The sequence below is a fragment of the Polypterus senegalus genome, chromosome 14, assembly GCF_016835505.1.
Source record: "Polypterus senegalus isolate Bchr_013 chromosome 14, ASM1683550v1, whole genome shotgun sequence".
NCBI classification, from domain to species: domain Eukaryota; kingdom Metazoa; phylum Chordata; class Cladistia; order Polypteriformes; family Polypteridae; genus Polypterus; species Polypterus senegalus.
In genome coordinates this window covers 51,273,763-51,295,741 of record NC_053167.1, presented here as the reverse complement: position 1 = coordinate 51,295,741, position 21,979 = coordinate 51,273,763, and the positions used below count along the sequence as shown (strand labels likewise).

Below are 21,979 nucleotides of genomic sequence, written 5' to 3'. Positions count from 1 at the left end.
TGACGCCTTTACTACAAACAACAGGAGAATACAGAAAAAGCTTTATTGAATGTGTATGTGAGGTACTACTGACTGGTCTTACTGATGGATTATTTGCTGGACTTTCTGCAGGAGTCACAAATAAAAGAAAACACCAAGAGCAGTAGCAAGTGGCTGTAGTGGTGTGGAGAGAACGATAGCAATGTGCCATCATACAGTGCCCAGTATGTACCAATGTACACCTGTATGAGCATATCCGTAAGATATTAGGAACATTTTTTGTGAAACTTGTAAAAAAAAATTATTTTGACAAATAAATGTCAATACTGCAGTACATGCAAATCTCTTTACATTTGACGTACAACATCCATATTTTAAATTGCCACTGTGTTACTGTCCAGAGCACAGGGTCTGGGTATTCCATGTGCTCATGGGCCATCCAATGAGTCCAAATGATTGCCTTTCTTTATATCTTCTCTCGTGTCATATACCCACTATCGCATGAACTTGCAATATTATCGATTAGGCTTACTTACCAGGAAGTCAACCATAACACACAGCATGACCTTGAAGTCTACTTCACATACTTACTAATTGATAAAATAAAGGAATCGCAGGTTGAGCCAGACAACCTTGCAACAAAGTCTGTCAAACAGTTCTGAACATAACATATTCAGTGCAAAATAGATTTAATGAAAGTGCTTTCTATTTGCAAAAGCAAATTCATTCTGTGATGGTGCCTTTATTGCAACATGTGTGTAGTCAATTGCACTGATTACATTAGAAAAATATCAGCAAATTGCCTTTTGAGCTTAGCTTGCTCACCCTGACTGTAAGGAAATTAAAAGTATTTGAGTAGCATCTTTGTTATATGAACCCACACAGATGGCATGACATGGCTGAAGAATGACTGCAAGATTCCTGACTGGTTAGCCAGTTCATATTGCAAAGTGTTTCCTGCCAAATAGTCTGCGTTTGTTAAAACCTATAACAGAACAGAGATCACGCAATCTCTGCATGATGTTCCCTGCAATGCTGGCTCTGATTCAGCACACAGCTCTGAGAGCACAGCTCTAGGAAGTCTCAATCAACTAATAAACAAGTTAACATGAAGAGCCAAAAATTCATTGCAATTGCTGAAATCTTGCTCCTTGCATATCCTTCAAAAGAGACAACGCTGCAATTGCCAGTTATGTCATACAACATGCTGCTCACTCTTCCTATAGAAAAAATAGGCTACACGCAAAAGCAATTAACATTAAGTGTATGCAGTAGGCATTATTACTAACATTGAAGACAGCTGTATTATAAGAACATGTCAGTTAAAACGGTGATATTTAGTAATTAGTTCAAGAACATCAGAATGTGAAAGATGTGTCATTGAAATGTGCAACGAAATGAAAGTTTCTGTTCACTTCATTGTACTGCTGCCTGCAGTTACTAAAACGTGAATGCCAAAAAAGTTCATGTAGGACTTACGACTGGTCATAACATTAAGCCAATTTCCATGTCAAGTTCTTGCTCCAATAAATCCTGCCTTTTGCATAAGAAATGGCTTATGCGCATTTCTGAGCATAAGCAAGTTTTATACATGAGGCTCCTGGAGATAAGGATGAAAAAATAAGGAAGGAAAATGAAAGCTAGTTGAGGTAAAAGACAAAAAATCATGAATGACAGAACTATCGCAATGATGTAACTTCTAGCCATCGTAAGGTACCAACAGGATGGCATTAGCAATAACCAAGACAGTGAAACCACACAGGCTGGGGGCACTCACGAAAAACCAAATAGTGGCATAATAACAACAATATTTGATGTGAAAAATTAATAACAATTTTAGTGTGGTTCAAAAGCATTACATCACAACAATACAAGCACAATACATGGTTTTCAGCAACCAAGAGTGGGCATGAAGAATATTGTACGACATGTCACTCCTCAAAGTGTTAATGATGGCAAGTACCAAATAAACTGCATACAGTATCAGTGCAAGTTGACTACAAAAACGAGACATGGTAAAGTGTATAAAAAGTGTTTTTATTACATAAGTCTGTAAATCAAGAACAGCTTCCAGACAAGTGGTAGGTAGGAGAGCACATGAAGGAAGTCAAGAAGAAACAGGCACAAGCTTAAAAATGTGATTTAAAAGGCAGAATCCCATAGCAGGCAAAAAAGAATGAGATCAAACTCAGATAAGGTGTACAACATGCTAGGGAAAAACCATTAATCGAAAAACAAGGCCAAAAAAATGGAAAATAATGAAAGTTAACAACTGAACTAAAGGTACTGGAATGCTTGAGAAAGGAGGCTGTCATAGAAACAGAAAGGCACATATTAAAACAGGACAGCAACTGAAAATAGCCAAGCAAAAGAACAAAACCAGAAATTAAACCAAAGAATCAAAAGAAATTGCTTCAGAAGTTGATTTTCTTAATTTTCCGTAGCAAGATGCAATGCATGTATCCTACAAATGAGTGCACCGTAACAACACTAAACGCCATATACTCTAACACACAAAACAGTTCCACTGATGACAATACAATAAATGAAAAAGAAGTCATGCAACTGGAAGAAGTCCACTAATCTAACAGTACAAGATTTCCTATTGGACTACTAATTTTGACATTACTGAAAGTCTAATGGTTGACTAAAAATTTCCTTTAAACAAAAATCCTGTGAAATCTTTAGCACTGTTAGTTTTATGCGCCCTTTATGGAATGCTCCTATGGACAGAAGCACACAAAACAGAAGTGAGACTTGTGGTTTGCTCATGCAGATGCACAGACCTTACTTTTAAGCTGTCAGTATGCAGGTGCTGCTAGCACCTCAGCTTTTGAAAAAAGTTTTTTGTTGTGTCTGCAGGCTCTCTTGAAAGCTCTCAATGGTCCCTCTTATATGAATGCTTTGTCTTTAACAAAGCCTCCACAGTGACAGCATCACTGTAACTCAGTTTTGAAAGTTTCATGTGTGAACTGTATGTAGCAAGGCAGAGGAGGTTATATGTAATTAAGCAACAAGAAGCTGAAATAACATTAAATATATTATGACAAGATTGTATGAATGTCTTAAAGAATCAAAAGGTTAAATACAACAAAAATGGGATTGATAAAAGTAGAAATGTAATCAAAAAAAGCTCGGGAAATGTTTCCAGGGCAAGATCCAACCTGCGAACACTGCAATCAAGTCCCAGCCTCACTGGGTCACATGTTTTGGTCCTGCACCAAATTAACATCATTCTGGACCAAATTTTTTAATTGCCTTACAGACAGCCTTGGTGTCACAATCCCTCCTAACCCATTAACAGCTGTGTTTGGGGTTCTTCCAGATGGGTTTAAAGTGGAGAAGGACAAACAAACTGTGATTGCATTCACTACACTTTTGGCACGCAGACTGATTTTGTTAAACTGGAAGAATCCTAACTCTCCTTTTTTAAGTCAGTGGGAAACCGATGTTTTATACTATTTGAAACTGGAAAAAAATCAAATACTCAGTTAGAGGATCTGTACAGATTTTTTTCAAAACATGGCAGGATCTAATCAGCAATATTTTAGAATAAGCTCTTAAAGCACAGAGGAAGCAATTACTTCTGTATTTCTTTTTGTTCTCCATTCTTCTCTATTGGCTTATCAAACTTATCAATTTAGGTATGTTTATAAGCCTTAAGTTTTACTCCGTTGTCCTTGCTCTCTCTCTCAGGGGTGGGAGTCGACTTGTTCTAAATCCTACTTTTTGAAAAAATTGATTGATTTGTATGGAATGATTGCAATAAAATTAATACAATTTCAAAAAAAAAAAAAAAAGCTCAGGAAACCAGAGAATCAAAGACAACCAAATGTCAAAGCCATTACACAAATGAAGATTGAAGTCGAAATAACATTGAAAAAAGGCCTTTTTCTAACAATACCAGAGAAATCAGCATTTATTTGTGATTGTCTTTGAGGCCAATTTTAAGAGCTGGGTCCTGGCATCTTATGCAGGAAAAAAGTATCTGACATTATGACATTTCGTTATGTCACGTGAATGGCCAAGGCCTAATCAACATTAAAGAAAGCGGTATTATCCATGAAGAAAACTGGCGTCACTTCCGGTATCATTGCCACAAGTCATACCCCTTCTGTGCACCACTATATGTAAATCTTGCATTTTCCAGAAAGTGACAGTTCATTACAGCTTTAGAAGAAGACGGAGCTCCATGACTAAAGCATAACAGGAAAAGGGAAAGCCTTTGATAAGACACTGCCGTCATCAATACTTGTACAGTTTTTCTCATTTTCAAAACAGGACATTAAACGGGATCCCAGATAGAGCCTGAACTCTTTTCCTTTGTTCTTGTACCTTTTAACAGTATCTGGAATGTACATCATGAAACTGTATATACCCCTAAAAGATTTTGACCATTGACAGGGTCATTTTAGTTCAATGTATTGTGGAAACTGGCCTGGACACACACAGACAGACATCTTAAGTTCACCCAACACACGTTTTATTGACACAATATTTACAGTTTAGTCAGTGCATTTCCCAGTGCCTCCAGCACCATTCCCCCAATGTCCAGGGCACACAGTCAAATAGCCTCTCTCCTGGCTGCCTCCAGTCCTCTCTCCAGCTCCGTCTCTCTTCCACCCGACTTCCGCTACTGACTGAAGGGAGGCGGCCCCTTAAATAGGAACCCGGATGGGCTCCAGCTGCTTCCCGGCACTCCTCCGTAGACACGCCCCAGTGTGGCGGAAGTGGCGGCTGCGCACCTGGAAGCCCTCCGGGTGTCCCCTGTCTTCTTCCCCCCAGCACTTCCTGATGTGGCGGAAGTGCTGGGCTCCAGGGTTGTTCAGGCACCGGGGCGCCGCCTGGCGGTAGCCACGGGTCCCCAACGTAACCAGGGCGGTCGCCCCCTCGCGGTCTGGAGGAGGTACAAGCCCTCCTCCGGTCCTCCTGGGCATCCCAATCTAATTATACTGTGACTATTTAAGAGTTTAACATTCTTACCAGTAAAGTTCAAATCATATCTGTAATATTTTAACTAATGTGATTCACAAGTATGGTCAATTACATTTTGATTACTTAAACTTGTATTTTAAATATAAAAAATTTAAGATATTATAAATGACACATTATCACATAAAGGATATGTTTAATTGTAACTGTAGTTTTAGTTTTAAAAAATGTAATTACAGATATTTCTAAACGAAAGTTCCATAAATGTCAATGGGAGAGGTTTGATGATATTCATAAAATGTAATTACAGATATAAAAAAATGCTAATTAAATCAAGACATTTAATGGTGCAACAGATCAGCTTGCCACACATGCCTTTGAGACTACAACGTTAAAGATGGTGATGTAACTCAACAAATTCACTGACATTTTACAGAAGGCCCGCAAATTTTGCAATAATATGCAACACTAACAACAGCAAACAATTTTTGTGCTTCTTGAAATTTACCTGATGAACAAAAGGACTAGTACATATTTGCCTGGTAGTCCTTCAGTCTACCAAAACTGTTGTGCTTAGTTCTAGTGCTCCATATACTTCCATGTATAAACTAAAGGGCAATCAAGTGAAATGTCATGCTGAGGGTCACAGAGTGAAAGAGCAGTGGATTCTCACCCTACATTCTTGCATCAATTTCAGCTTATTAGACAGTCTCATAATGTTCATGATACAATATCGGTCTTGGGAAGGCCTTTGTCCCTACAGACAAAGAGAATGATAACAAGCTACAGACGCAGGGATGTGTAAGACCATGTAGGGCCTTCATCACAAGGTCAACAAAGAAAGAAAGCATGATATCTGTAATATGAAATCTTTCATTTTTACAACATGAAATATTATTTTATTTTTGTAACAATTTTAACTTTGTTCAAACAAAATATCCTCAATCAGAACAACTCCCATATCACTATAATTGCAAACCTAAACTTCTATTGACTTTAATTTTTATTTCAAAACTCCAGATGAAAAAAAAGTTTCTTAAAAAATTAAGAAACTCATGGGGTGAAAACCACCATAAATCCTTCAGAGTGTCAGCAAGCAAGAGTATTTACTTAAGACAAGGGCACTTGCGTGAAGATTAACAAGATTAACACAGTTGGGTATGTTTTAGGCTCCAAGGTTTGGTTGTACTTTGGTCAATTTTAACACTTTCTGAAGTTTCTGTTTAACAATAAAAAAAAATGCAGACTGCCATTGTTATACAAGTCACACACCCCTCTCAAACCAAAAAACTAGTTGTAAAATACCTCAGTAGTGTTACATGTTTTGACTTAAAGGCTTTAATTTATTTAGACCATGTTTCAAATCATATTCAAATAAAAGTTAACTTGACAAGGACCATATCAGAACTTCAGCGACTGCACTCTACACCCACACTGTAAGATAAAATAAAATGAAATTGTGCTTCACTCCAAACAGTAATGAGTATCATTAAAGAGAAACAGCTGGATAAGAATCCCTTAAAGGTTCACACTTATTTAAATGGTATGCTGTAAGGACCGTTACCTGTCTTAAAAATGACCTCACACTGTACCTTACTAAAAGTATTAAAATGTACATGAAGAATGTAGAGAATGCCATATGCCTATCCCCTTCTTCTTCGATAAAGAAGTTTTCATTACCCTTCAATGATTTAAATGAGAACAGACATATTACAAGAGCTGTAAATTACTTGACTGGAAAGTAATCCCTCACAAATAATAAGGCCAGTTGAAAAACTATAAAGTGCAATCATTTTCCAAGCTTATGTATTTGCTTTAAGGTATCTGATGCTTGTAAAAACAATCTCTATTTAAAAAAAAAAAAGATTGATCCAATCCTTATTCCTCGTTGCTACATATCATATCTATATATTGTACTTCCAGCTCAATGCCGATTGGTTCTCAACTCTCGCATGCAAAGAATTCGCCTCTCCAGCCAAACAGACAATCAAAGCTGTTTGTTTTTATCCTAGTACAGTCACAGACCTGTTGGTCTCAGTCATTGGGTATGTCACATTAGATGATGGTAGAATGCTGCCAACTGCCTCTGACTGGCTACGATTATGGAAGTGAAGGCAAGAAAATGAAAATCTCTGGAAAACTCGCCTAATATGACATAGCCTTAAAGGAGCCAAAAAAAAGCATACATGCTAATTTCAACTGGGAGGCAGCCTACAATAAAAATAATAGCAGATTTAAATTTTTACACTGAAGCACCTCTGTCACAATTATGATTTGGAGGTAGTACTGATGATGCTGGACAAATAAATTATTTTATGGCTGTACTGTTGCCTTTGTTTCTACATTAAAACGCTGCCAAGATTGCATGTTCTGACCTATTAGAAATTTTGAATGTTATCTATTAAATTATAATAAGACATAAAGAACTAAATGCATATTAATAATATTTTAAGCTATTTAGAAATAATACAGAGCTATTTATTCTTACATTCTGTTTAATCCACACATGGTGCCTGTTATCTAGTAATGTGATTAAAATACCATCATGGGAAAATTTAAATCAAAATTGAATATTCTTTTGGAAAAGTTCAAGAAACAGTAATCGACTATCTATTCTGGCCTAAATGGCTTTTTCACTTCAGTATTTTTAAGCACATTAGAAATTTTAAAAGCAAGGAGACATATTTCACTTCATCACATGCTTTTGTTAGTCTAAAGTATCCCTTTCTATTTTTTAAGTGCATAACTCAATAGCTTATTCCATATCTTAATGACAAAAATACTTCCTGGTTTCATTTATGAATTTGCTTCCTCTTTATTTCCATTTTGTGTCCTCCAATTTGTGATACACTGCTGAAGCAAAAGCATCCTGCTCAACCAACATTACCAATATTTTGGAAAACCTGGCAGACCTTTGTTACAGTAAATATTAATGTAGCTATATGAGCATATGCCCTAAAAAGAATTAATTTCCCATAACCTCTTCAAGATGGATAACACCTTAGGTACAGAAGTGCACTTGCTTTGCTTTTATCCAAAAAGGCTAGTTTCACTATGTCTTTATTGTAGTATGGGAGCTGAATTACACACAATATTCCAAATCTCACTAGTTACAGCATAATCCATCCATCCATTATCCATCCATCCATTATCCAACCCGCTATATCCTAACTACAGGGTCACATGGGTCTGCTGGAGCCAATCCCAGCCAACACAGGGCACAAGGCAAGAAACAAACACCGGGAAGGGTGCCAGCCCACCGCAGGTTACAGCATAATCCCCTTGATATGCACTCATTAGCTTTCACAGTGTAGCTTAACATTTAAAATTCTTCTTGTTAGCTTGAACGATAACAGCACCAGTTCTAAGAGATATATAAGTGTCTTAATTCACGGCACCACAGTACACACCTTTTGTTTTTGGGTAGTGGGTCATTTTTATATACAAACAATTTACTTTCTACCAATAAGTCATAGCTACCAAGGTGTAATTCAAACCGTATTGTGTGTCTTATGTAAAACAAGGGAGATACACACTTCATATAACCTACCAAATTTAAAAATCAATAGTTAGGTGACAACGTCTGCATTTGTTATTGATGTTTGACAGTGCAGAGGGCAGCTTATTAATTCAATTCAGGGTCATGAAATGGTGAAATGGTGATTATCATGGCAGCATATTGCACAATATCCTGAAGGGATCAACAGTCTCTTGCAGGGCACTCTCCTGCACACACTCACACTTATTCATATTGAGCCAATTTTAATGTCATCAAGTAGCCTAACTTATATGTCTTTGAGATATGTGAAGAAAACTGGAGTACCCTACAAAAACAAACTAGAAGACGCAAGCACAAGTGCCATTGTGAAAACAAGAGAACTGTATGTCTTCTGTATGTGTGAGGCTATACCAGAGGATATTTGGCATAAATGATTTATGCCTACAACTCATACCCAGATAAGAAAAAAAAAACAGTTTGTCCCTCAAGGTTGTCACTAAGTCACTTTGCCATCCCTCTGCTGCCTAAAAGGTCACACTTGAGCAATCACAAGCCAAAGCATGAGGCCGGATTTTTTATTTGAACCCATCAGACTGACACCTTGATATTACGTATATAGAGAATGAGAAAATGCATCAATGCTGCTTTTATGGCTTCCTTCAGGGTTACTAAGCTCATCTGCTTTAATGTCAACTGCAAATTTCACAACTTTGGGCATGATATCTGAATCAATACTATGAATAGTTGTAGTAGAGATCCCTGTGGGTCACCACTGATGCGTTCACTCTGTGTTGGGCTGTCCCCTCTTATCTGTGCCCCTTGTTTCCTGCTCATTAACCTGCTTGCAACCCAATTTCATAAGTTATGGTACAGTATACATTCTTATGCTACTGCTTTATGAAAAACCAATGACTGATGACTTCTAAACCCATTCAAAGCAGGGTGGTTGAGAAATGACCAGTTTCAAAATTACAGCATGCAGAGATCACACACCAACAGTTTCAAACTTTATGTTGAATTTAATAACTTATGAATAAGTAACTATGGCAAGAGCAATGAATAAAACAAACCTAAATACACATACTTAAAAAGATTGAGCAAAGCAAATTACTTTCATGAAATGGTTTACAGGCTCAGTTCTCAAACAAAATATTAAGTGTATAGCATAGAGTAAATAGCAAAGACAGCCAAGAACTTAATAGAGGAAAAAGGAAGTGGAGCAAGAGAGTAAGGTGAGGCTGTACAGCTCACCAACCTTATTAGAGCAATAGTCTGATCAGCAGGGACAACAAAATGTGAACTACCAAGATATGAGCATAAAACAGCAAAACTGCTTGATCTAGTTCACAGGAGTCACAGCCTAATCCAGCAATGTATGATACAGGGCTGGAACCAGCCTTGGATCAGGTGTGTATCTACTGTAGACGCCACTCACAAAGCCACTCTCAAGGAGCCTATTTGAAATTACCAAATAACTTAATAACATGCCTACTGGGGTGTGGAATGAAAACCTGATTAAACGAAGGAAAATTCCTTAACATTGAGACAGCATGAATACTCCACTCAAACTATGGCACAGCATGAGATTTGGATGCTGTATCTAAGAGGCAGCAACACTAACTACTACGCCACCCTGCCAAGTTCCAAGTAGCTCTGTGGCCCTAAAGACATGGACAGGCAGGTAGGTAATTAATTCAAAAGTGCAACCCCATGTGAAGAGATTTCTTGTTTGTGGATTACCTTCATTTTTGCTTTGTGCCCTCCCCCACTATAACCCATAATCTATGGAGAAGAAGCTAAACCTTTAGATTGGACAAAAATTTCAATCTCATGGTTTTTTACGGTTCTTGACGTTTTAGGGTCCCCTGATACTGACAACATTGATATCTCGATGATGTTGGTCTGTGTGTGTCACAGTTTCTTGAGGACGGTCTACAGTTAAAAAGACTGGAAAATGCCAAACTTGAAACTTAAGCCTGTTATGAGATGACAATGTGCAGGTTAGTTTTTGAGCCAAATAGTGCAAGAGAAAGAGGCACTCTATAGGAACCCTCAAATACCGAGATTCTGCAATTAATTATGAATTAATCCTGTCAATTGCTATTGTAATGTCCTATTTTATGATCAAAAAGATCAGCATTTCAGCAGTAAATGTTACAGAATAGTTCGGGTAACTTGGTTCCAAGGGCGCAAAGCTTATGGACACTCGCGTCCGAATTTTTCAATTATCTATGTAACAATATTTTAGTAAACAATACATGCATTTTGCAGGCTGTGTGCATACGAACGAATAACTTGATATGTGGGTTATGAAACAAGAGTAATGTGACAGTTTTTCATGGGAGTGTTTATATTTTTTATCGTTGTCCAGTGTTGGTCACTATTGGCTCCCATTCTATAATAAACTTTGTTTATTCTGCATGAAAACATAAGTTTAAAAATTTTCCCAGCCATCACTACAAACTGCATGGTGTAATTAACAAATAAAAAAACAGAACTTTTGGGTGGAGTATTCCTTTAATAACTAATTGTGTCTCACTGAATAATATTTATCTAAACTTTGTCACTTCTAGCTCACATTGACATAAATTACTTTTCTGTTTATTTTTCTGTGTCTGTTTCACGATGTGTTTTGGACCTGTAATGACCAGGATAGTACAAGAAGACATGAGCAACATATGTGACAATGTGGGTGAACCATGGCATGTGAACACACAAGTGCACCTCCCTCCTGCCTGCAGATCAGCCTAGCCCCGTCTTGCAGGATGCCGTGAAGAAAGGGTCTGAACGCCACAGCAAGAATCATGAAAATAACCAAGACTGGAGATTGTGTGTCATCAACATTCAGCCATACCCTTAAATATCCAGACCCATCCTGGCTGTGGTGAGGTGTGCTTTGAATGGCTGCATTGATGGTCAGGTGTTAGCACCAGCGGTGCACCTTTGAGTCTTATACATGAATTTTCCTAAAGCAGTTGTTCCTAAAACAGGACAAACTTGTTTTTAAGATAAATGGCTGAACAAAGCATTGTGCATAGTTGTGCAGCCCATTAATTTTCTGGTTTAATACTGTAGTAACCAATGTGTCTAGGAAACTATATCAGACTAGACATTTCCATTTGAAATAATAGTGAAGTAAAATTAAAAGTTGACAAAGTTTTATACTCAACTAATATTGAAATATTCTCAAAACATACTCAAGTACAATAAGAAATATTATACTTCGTTACTATACAACACTGTAGGCAAGCCATTAAATTTCTGCCTGGTTTCTTTAACTATATTCTGATTCCATGAGTGGTAACTGTTTTTGTGGAATTTGCACATTTTTAAGTTTGTTTTTTCTCAAGTATTCTGAATGTGTGTGTGTTAGATTAAAAGGTAACTCTAAATTAGCTACATGCTGTTGTTTATGAGTGAGCTCTGATGTTGCTGAGACAGGCTTTGGCCCTTCGTGACCCTGAACTGAACTGAGCCAGCTGAAGGTTTATGTGTTGTAATGTGTTGTGTTGTGCTCATCCATTCTTTTTCCAGACTGGGTTATTCTACATTGCAGTCACAAAGCTACAGCAGTGTTGGGCATAAGACATAAACCAACACTTATTGACGTGTCAGTTTATCACAGAGCACACTCCCTCACCCAAGGGCAATTCAGACATGGCAATTAACTTAGCAGAAACCCTGAAGTGATGTGGGCTGAAGCTGATGTGGCAAGAGAGAAACAAAATCACACAGTCAAGGGGAAATTCACACAGACTGTGATCAAGGTCTGGAGCTTTCAGACATCAATACTGACTAGTGTCCCACCATGCCGCCATCTGCTAGACTCCATTTTTATATAGTTTAGCTTTTTTATGATAGGTGGTCTTGGGGTATTCAGCTAGATTTATTGATGTGCAGCACTTTATACTCACGTTTGTCATGTAGCCCTGTAGCGCCAGAGTCAGGATTGAGGCCTTAGGCCTTAGAACTCCTGTAAGCACAGTTCACATCTAAGCTTGGTCAGTATTGTAGCATATTTAGATGGCACAGAGGTTAGCAGGACTACTTCATTGATCCAGCATCCTCAGCTCAAATACAGCAACTGCTTGTTGTCTGTTTGGAGTTTGCACATTCTCTCTGTGTTTTAGATTTTACTTCAGGTTCTCCAGATCTTCTTCGACATCCTCATATACTTGCTAGTTTGGTTAATTAGCAATTCTGAACTGGCCCCTATGTTGGTGTGTGAATGACTGGGCCAAGCAGTGGACTGGTGCCCTATCTAAATCTATCTCCTGCTTTTCATCAGATGATGCGGGGACAGTCTTGACCCACTGTGACCATAATTGTGATTAAGTAGCTAGGAAAAATGTATGAAAGGAGCCAAACACCATACTGTTGAGTGAAGATTTTTTACAAGAAGCAAAGTACATATATAGGTTGTAGATGCCGTAATGGATGGAAAGGCATCGGAGAGTAATGTCTTACATGGCAGGAAGGACATAATAGAAGAACAGTGTGGATGGAGGTACAAACGGGAAGGGTCCCACTTCTAATCCCAGTCTGGGAGAAACACTAATGGATGGACTGGGAGAGTCTGTGTGCTCCTCTGGCAGTGCTTCTCTGGCATGGTTGCAATTTGGACACCCATAGGGTTGCATGGTCAATTGGGATTACATCTTGGACCCGTCCTGGCCATCCTTCCTTTGTGGTCTCTCAGGGTGGGTAAGACATTGCTCTCCATCCAAGTCAGGATGCTTATCCATCTCTTACAACACCTACAGGGTGCAACACCATAAAGCCATACCCAGTCCTTATATCAAAGCATCCAATCTGAAAAGTAGCTTAAAAGACCCATACCAGTTATCATAAATTCTTAGTCACAATTGTGAACCAGCCAGCATAACATAACATTCTCAAATCCACTTAATCCTTTATAGGTGATCGGAGAATCATCAGGTGCAAGGCCGGAAACAACCCTGCACAGGACATCAATCTATTGCAGGGTCCATTCACAACAAGAGGCAAATTAGGATGTCCACTTTGCCTGTGTGAAATGTAAAAGAGATAAAATCTGGGGAAAAATGCACAGAGAACACTGGGAGAACATGCAAACTCCACTAAGATAGTAAATAGGCATGAGATTTGTACCCAGGATGTTGGACCTGTAAAGCAATTTAGCTAACCACTGTGCCTCTCATATAAAAGACCACTCACTAAAAGAAGCAACATGGCAAATCCTTGTAGCTCACTCTTTGTCTCATGCTTTATAAATCTATAATAATGCAACCATGCCTAGGAAATCCTAAAAATAAAGGAACTTTTGTTTCATGAGAATTTAAATTTTCAAATCAGCAGCCATCTTTTGAACCATTCGCATCCCTCCTCACACTGTACAAAATGTACAACTCTGCATCATCGGGATAGGTGACACGTTTATAGCAAGGGGTCATATTTAATAGAGTGGTGCATTTATCTCACCAGAAAAGAGCACTCAATCAGTAATCAGGTTCACATTCATCTCCGAAAGAGCCAAAAAAGAAGAACAAGAAGCAAATAACTCATTGGATACTGCCTGGAGTCCATGCGGCAATGTGGGTTTGCACGAAACAAAAGACAATGAAGGCGTCTCATTCATTGTGTATGAAACAAATGCAATCTCTTTCAGTCCACTGCTCCTTCAGCCAGTGCACACTGAATCAAACGTAGACTGCCCCAAACAAGGGCCATGAGTACTTCAAATTTCACACCTATTTGATGCTTATTTTCATTCTCAATAATCCCATTCTTTATGGGTGAAAGTAGCCTTAACTATAATGTCCTCAAGATGCGACTCTTTCAGATTGGGGAAATCAGTCTTAAACAACAATGTCCTTGTATCCTGCAGGTTTTTAAGTTGCTCAATTTAAAACTGCTCTGCAACCTACAATGATGGAATGACCACCGGCTCCCTGTGACCCCACAATGACCATTAGAGGTTTACAGTATATGTCAAATAAATGTTATGAGGAGGAAAACACACATTCAAAGAAGCATATTTCATAAAATCTATAGATTCCCTAGGCTATAGATTCCTAAGTGTGGGGGCTTTTAATTTTATTTATATATTCATTGTATTAATATTAATGAAAATATTTTCTTTATAAACTTTCAGCACAAATCTATAAAGTCAGATTTTGCAAATTCAGCATTGCACTCCGCAGTTTATATTTAAACAGTATAACTGAAACCATAGAGCATAGTTGGGAAAAGAATGGAAGTAACAACTTAAAGTCAGAGTCTAAAGATTTAAATGATGCCTTAACGCTAACACATTTTCTAAACATACAACAGCTATCACTCAGAACCCAGAATTAACTTATTTTAGATCATTTTACCAAACACAATCTAGAGGAGTTACAGCGAATTTTAATTTGTTCACTTAAATTTTACACAGCTTTGGCTCCCAATTCAAATCACTTCTATTTTTTATGATTTCACATACTTTTGTAATTTTCAGAACAAAAGGAACAGCAGAGTGAAAGCTATTAATTACTCGACTATTTCTGGGGCCTGGCGCTTTGTCAGTGGGGGAGGGGTGCACATGAAAACAATAGCAGCATGGCACAGCCACATGAGCCCACTGCGTGTTTGTCAAGGAGACTGGATTCAGGTTTACCTACACCAATTCAAAGCCAAACAACAGCAGCACCTATCGGCTCCGTTCTTCCACATTATATTAGGAAATTAGCCTACATAAAATAACCGATTCTCATCTTTTAAGGTTATTTATCATTACCTTACACGTTTCTTTTACTTAAAATAAGACCCTTGGATGGATAGATAAGATAGATTGATAGATCCGAATGGCACTATATGATATAGACAAACTGTTACGAAAGGCACTTTATAATAGATTGATATGAACGCACTTTATAATAGATACATTAACAGACAGACGTCTCAGGCACAACTGACCGTTTTATTTCTTGCAGTAAGCCCAAGTCATCTGCCCCTCCCCCAGCCACTTTCACTTTCTGTACAAATGTGTTCATTCACATGAAATCCTTTGTATCGGTGCATTCACAGTCACTGATAGGATGACTGAACCTAAGACTAAATTTCACTAAATAATCACAAAAGGTCATTTTGGTAACCAAGGGTTACAGCTGAGTTCACAAACACCACTGAATCAAAGTACTGATAATATATGTGAGAAAGGTCATTGAAAATATTTAAGTGAAAATTTCCATGCTAAATTAGTATGAACTGTTCAAAATGATAGTGTTGGAAGCTTTTATTGTTCAATAGCACAACTTCCATGTCACCTCAACTCTGGCAAATGCAAAATATTCAAAGAAAAATGACGTTTTATTAGTGCAAATTGGTTTGTAAAGCTCTTTGTAAAGTGTGCGATTAAAAAAAAAAAAGACTGTCTGGATGTATGCTTATTAAACAACAAAAACTCTTTGCTCATAACTTGAACTAAATGGATGACAAGTAGCATGTGCAGTTGTACGCTAGTATACACTGAAATTGTAGTTGTGATGCTTTTTCAGGAATGAAGTGATTTTTCTGTCATAAAAGAAGGAAGCAAGTTTAAAATTATTCATCATTTTCAATAAAGTATGCATATTGTAACAGATTTATTATATCTATTACAATCCTTTAATGGGTGCAAGACTGTAAAAAAATAGTCACTTTATTGCTGTGCCCACACGCAGCATGTCATATGTAAGTGACCAAAAATTGGACACTAAAAAAATATTTTGAAAATAGTTCTAAAAACATAGTTATTTAGTAAATAACAAGTAGAATTAAACTTTTTTTTAATGATCAACAATATTCATAAGCACTTCTCCAACTGCAGAGAAATAAGTTTGAAGCTCGAGCTGACCCAACCTTTCAAGTGTCACTCCTGTGGCATTACCCTTTGAAGAAGCAGGTCAGGCCTTGAATAGCATTCTTGCATTCATTAACTATTGACAAATGTGAATAACATTTGAGCGCCAAAAAAAAATGCCTTTCTTTCACACAGAAAGAAGCGAATGATAGTAAATACTGCAGTTGGATGATTTGCTGTTTGGTGAGCCTTACTGCACTCCGTGTGCATTTCCAAGAGGGAAATTTAAAAGCCATCAGCCCCAATCCACATAAGATCTGAAATATACACTCATCTTGTTATCAAATGTTTATTCCACACTAAAGTGGTAATAGAAACAAGTCAGACTGTCGGCTTTAATCAATAAGTGGTTTGCTTTGTTTCTAACAGAGAGTGGCATATCTTTCATACTAAATACATTCTTATGCCTTACCTAGAATATGAATGAGCATGTATGCTGCTTATACGATTACTTTATATAATATGTTTGGGGCTATCTATCTGCATGTATATAGTGCATATACAGTACAGTATATGTTTGTACAGCATATTTTATATAGATACATACATATACACACACACACACACACATATGCGCTGTATATACATTTAAACAATTTTATATTAACATTACCAAGTAGATCTACTGTATATGGCACAGAATGAATAGGTATTCCTGACATTAACTGGCTGTTTCACAGTAAAAATAAAAAGCAAATTCTGGATTGTAGATTCTCACACTATAGACTAAATACTGCAATTCTTCAAAAGCAACTCAATCTGGAACCAGATAAAATGCCCCCTGAACTTTGCTTTCAAACTTCAAAAAATAACTAGTTTATTCATAATGTATGTATAACACGCTATTGTTCACAATTTTAGAATTTAAGTATTTCAGAAAATAGTAGCCTTACAAGTTATAAGAAATACTGAGGAAGTCTGCATGTTTTTGTAAACTGGACAAAAGCTGACTTGAGATGAATGTTTTAAGGGATGCACATTAAATTGATTTAGTATGTAATAACTAAATTGTTGAACTTTATTCATGTTAATCATTAATAGGTTTTCCAATTGCTTTATGGAATAATTAGTTAAGGTACTGGACAGCTTTTTGCCTGAAATTTGAATGGGCTATATGTTGAACATATAATAGACACACTTACTGACACTGCATACTGTATATAATAAAGCACATCTACTGTATATGTAAGTATACAGTATATATACACATACATATATATTCATACATTTACATATATATATACAGTATATATACACATACATACAAACACACACACATATATACATGTATGTATAGTATAAATGTGTGTAACCTTCAGGCTGTCTAGTTAATTGACAAGTGATTAGCCCCTAGGCTCTTTCCAGTTTTTGTTTCCCTGTGATATACTTAAGTTGTCTTACAATGCACAATGTCTTAGTACTTTGAATTATATTGCTGGGTGCCCCTAAAATGTCCTACTCAATGAAAGGCAATATATCAAATTTAGACTTGACTTTGCATTAACTGCAAGTATACACATCTCTGCAGCAGGAAAGTGAAACACAAACGCACTAGGTGATCTTCCTTAAATAATGGGACAGCTTGCTCTAACTAATCAGCACGCAATCTTGAGCACAACTGTAGACACATGGCGTTTTCTTAGCGGGGTTTGCCCAATGCCGAGTCGCGTGGTCCTTTACTATAAAAAGTATTAAGGAAAAATCGTTTGGTAACAATCTGTAGCTCTTAAGGAAACCTTGATGTTTGCTTGCTATAAACCCAACGGCAGAGATTTGCCAAAGGCAGGTCACTATAAATCTGTGTACGTACAGTATAGTATGATCCGCTAGTCATGCTAATAAGAATAAACGTCCCACAATGAATCAGACTCAAAATCGCCTTGGTGTGTTCTGTCAAACTAAATCCAGTCATGCTCCTACGGACGTACTAAGAAGAATTGCAAAATGATACAGCCATTCAGCGACTGTTAGAAAGATTAGACTACAAATAAGGACAATTTGCCTTGAGGTTTACATTTTTTTTAAAGCTCCTTAAGGTAAAGTAGCATACTGAATGTATCCCGTAGCCTTTAATGTGCTTTGTTAAAAGAATCCACATATGGAAATTTGACACATGCGTAGCGTGGTTTTCCTATACAAAGCACAATTAGTTCGTCCGCTCACAAAAATGAAGCAAGAACAAAAACTTTCTTTTGTCTGTACAGGGACACGCAAGAGAATAACACAAAAACACTGTGGCACACGCTTCACAAAAGTCTCAGTAATAAAACGAACAGTACTCAGCGACAGGCAGGAGAAATCTTACCAGTTGCAAAGTGCAGAGAAAAATCAACGTGCAGCGTCCGGTGCAACAACCCATTTTAATCGCCAAAGGGATGTGGATCTGAAAGTATCTGTTTTATCACAATGAGAGAAAAATCAATCAGGCTTTTCTTTCCAACATGATAAAAGTAGCACAGGCGATCTTTGTGAAACCCCTCAGGATCGGAGTCGAGCTGAGCGCAGCTGTTCACTTGTGCGGACGCGACGGCGGTGGCGGCGGCGTCCTCGTCATGCTGTAGTGCAGCCGAAGCGCCTCTTAAGCTTCGCAGTCCCGACAGCGCTGGTGTTAGTGCTGCGCTCCTCACTCCTGGAAAGTTGACGCTGAGCACAAAGCAGCGGCCGTTGATGTAGGAGGGAATGGCTGGAAGGGAGGGGGTGTTGTCCCATTAAAGGCGAATATCCTTTTCTGACGGCCGTCCCTAGGAGCTGTGCGTTTAGTTATTTTCTGGGATGTGTGTGTGTGTGTGTGTTTGTGGGTGTGGAAACCTTACCGGTGATCGTAATGCTGCTTTCGAATTAAGAAGCGAGGAAAAAGCGTTTTTAGTACTGGTGTCAGTAATTTAATGGGAATGATCCAGCCACAGTTTGTTGATAAACGTACATTTATTAACTTAGTAGCAACAGCAATATTAAACATATAGCGGTATATTGCATTCGGAGGAGGAACGTTGGCCAAAATGCATGTCTTCATGAAATGGAAGAGGTCTGATTGAATGAAACAATGTGTGCTTTGATGTATCATACTAACGTCCGTGTGAACAGTATTGATTTCCCAAGAGGAAAACTCTTAAAAGATGCCAGTTGTAGCAGATGGATCTTGCTAAATTTCATGTTGTCACCCCGTTGACGGTTAGTAAGGTGGCCAACTACGTCTCGCTTGAACATAGTAAAATTGATTCTACATTCCTTTTTAAAGTCGTTATTTAATTATCATTTGGCATCTTGGACAAATGGTAGACATTTTTTAAAATGAATACTATTGTGAGCTAACTGTATATGTCGTGGTCACGGAATTCAACAATTAAGTGCTGAAAATTTCAAGTCAGTTTTCAACATGTAATTAATTCCCTACTTTTTTACTTTGCACTTGCGGAATAAGTGAATCCTTCTTTAACATTAGCTATGGCTGTACAGTAATATATATTGTGGTGTACCACTAGGGGGCAGGACATATATAAAGCCTTGTCAGGCATAGAGGATTCTTTACTTGCGGTTTAGAAGTTCAGGGGAGAATAGGCTCAGTAATTAGAGGTCCTGTAGCTTCTCCATTCAGGGACCAACATATAATTGCAGACGGCAGTACTTACGAAGTCAATCTCATAACGCCCTATCATCATGAAACGCCCTCAACGTCAGTTACGAAACGCCCATTGCATGTCCCGTTACTCAATTAGGGCTGTAAGAGGGTTACCTGACTGCAAGGGTGTTTTATGACTGACGTTGTGGGCATCACCTGAACTGCGTCATAGGTGTTTTATGACTGACGTTGTGGGAATCACCTGAACTGCGTCATAGGTATTGCGGGCTGCAGTTAGACCCATCAGTACTCATTATTATATGGAGAGTAGAAATTTCTTTGTATGTTACCAAAAGACATAAATTGTTACAGAAACGTTCAACCAGGGTACCATAAGAAATATTAAGCACTGAAAGGGAATAAGGCAAAAATCTTTTCTGATGGCCTGTTCTGCCAAGTCATTGAAATGTTGAAGGTTTAAAGAATAAGGGACAAGGAGATGATGTAATTGAGAAACGAGCCAAAGGTTTAAACCAGAAAATCAATACATCGAGACACTAAAACATTAAGTTAAATATTTGTTTGGAGTCAAAAGCAGACATATCAAGAACCCCAATCCTTCAATCATAAAAAACACACAAGAGCGGTTATTTGTTAATCACAAAATGGAGGTGCCCATAAAAAATAAAATTGTGCAGTGATAAGACACAAAAATAAACTCCTTTAAAATGAAATATATGTATATTTTGAGCTGACAAAATGGCAGTTGTAACATAAGTTGAGGCGGAAACAAAGCAAAATCAAATATTTGCTACACAATTTTTGTTCTCAATCAGCTATTTAGTTTGCTTTTCTTATTCCTTCAATTAGCCAGAAATTTTTATTTAGAAGGTTTAAAGATGCCACAAGAGAAAAAGCTGTTGATTAAATGGTTTTTACACCAATATGTAAACTCAGGTTGACCCATTCAGTGTCTTAACCAGGAAATAGGGAAGCAAATGTTAAGAGAATACACACTGATGGATATGGCAGGAGGTTCAACTTTCAAAAGCTGGCTGAGCAATTCTTTTGCCAGATTTGGATGCAGCATCCTGAAATCTATAAAGGATACCTAAAATCTATGATGGATATGAACATTTTTTTTTCAGAACGGTGAAATGAAAATAATTGGAAATATCACATTTTATGATATAAAAAATTACACATGGGAAGCAAACCACATAAAAATGAGGAAATAGGTACATTGAAAACTTTTTAAATGAAACCAGATAACAACATGGTGCCAGACAAAAGTCTGAATACCAAGAAAGAATGAGCATCAAGTGGCAAAAGTTAGAAGCAAACAGTCAAAAGAACAGGCAGAAAAGCCGACTTGGAAGTGCCTTTTAGCATTCTGTAATGCTTGCAAGAAGGAGAGAGATTTGAAAGAGTTTCTTTTTATTTTTAAAAAGCAGATCTAAAGCAAAGATGCCTGGATGTGCCTGTTGCCATCTTAAATACAAGTAAGTGGGATGTCATGACTTAACATGTAACACACATTATGTGTCGTATGACCAGCAACTAACTATCTTAACTACTATAAATAATATAGATATACCAATGAAAACCAAAAAACATGGAGATGCCACAAAAGAATCCAAAAATATTAAAGGGTAAATATATAAAATAAAACATTTTTAAATATAAAGAATTTAATAACCAAAACATTTCCATGTTATATGTCAACAAGGTTCTTGTTTCAATAGGAATAACAATTCTTCTCACTAAGCATCAACAGGTAAATGCAGTTCAGGGTTACCACACTGCAAAAAATTCAAATACAAAAACTACACAAAAAACTTTAAATGGGAGCTGTTTCGCTTTTACGTAGCAAAAATATCTACAATGGGGTAAACAAAATTTACTTGATGAGATTTCTTAAAGTAAGCCAAAAATATCCATCCATTTTCTAACCCGCTGAATCCGAATACAGGGTCACGGGGGTCTGCTGGAGCCAATCCCAGCCAACACAGGGCACAAGGCAGGAACCAATCCTGGGCAGGGTGCCAACCCACCGCAGGACACACACAAACACACCCACACACCAAGCACACACTAGGGTTAATTTAGAATCGCCAATCCACCTAACCTGCATGTCTTTGGACTGTGG

The 21,979-nt window shown here is 37.6% G+C and overlaps 1 protein-coding gene across 2 annotated transcripts in view; it reads right to left on the bottom strand.

The window, feature by feature from the left end:
- The window catches only part of nkain4 (sodium/potassium transporting ATPase interacting 4), a 240,531-nt gene extending 221,502 nt beyond the window's left edge, over nucleotides 1–19,029 (bottom strand). For both annotated transcript variants that reach the window (XM_039735556.1, XM_039735557.1), the window contains exon 1: nucleotides 18,577–19,029. In XM_039735556.1, coding sequence (XP_039591490.1) covers nucleotides 18,577–18,630 — 54 coding nt within the window. In that variant the 5' untranslated portion in view covers nucleotides 18,631–19,029. The remainder of the gene's footprint in view (nucleotides 1–18,576) is intronic.
- Between the last annotated feature and the right edge of the window lie 2,950 nt (nucleotides 19,030–21,979).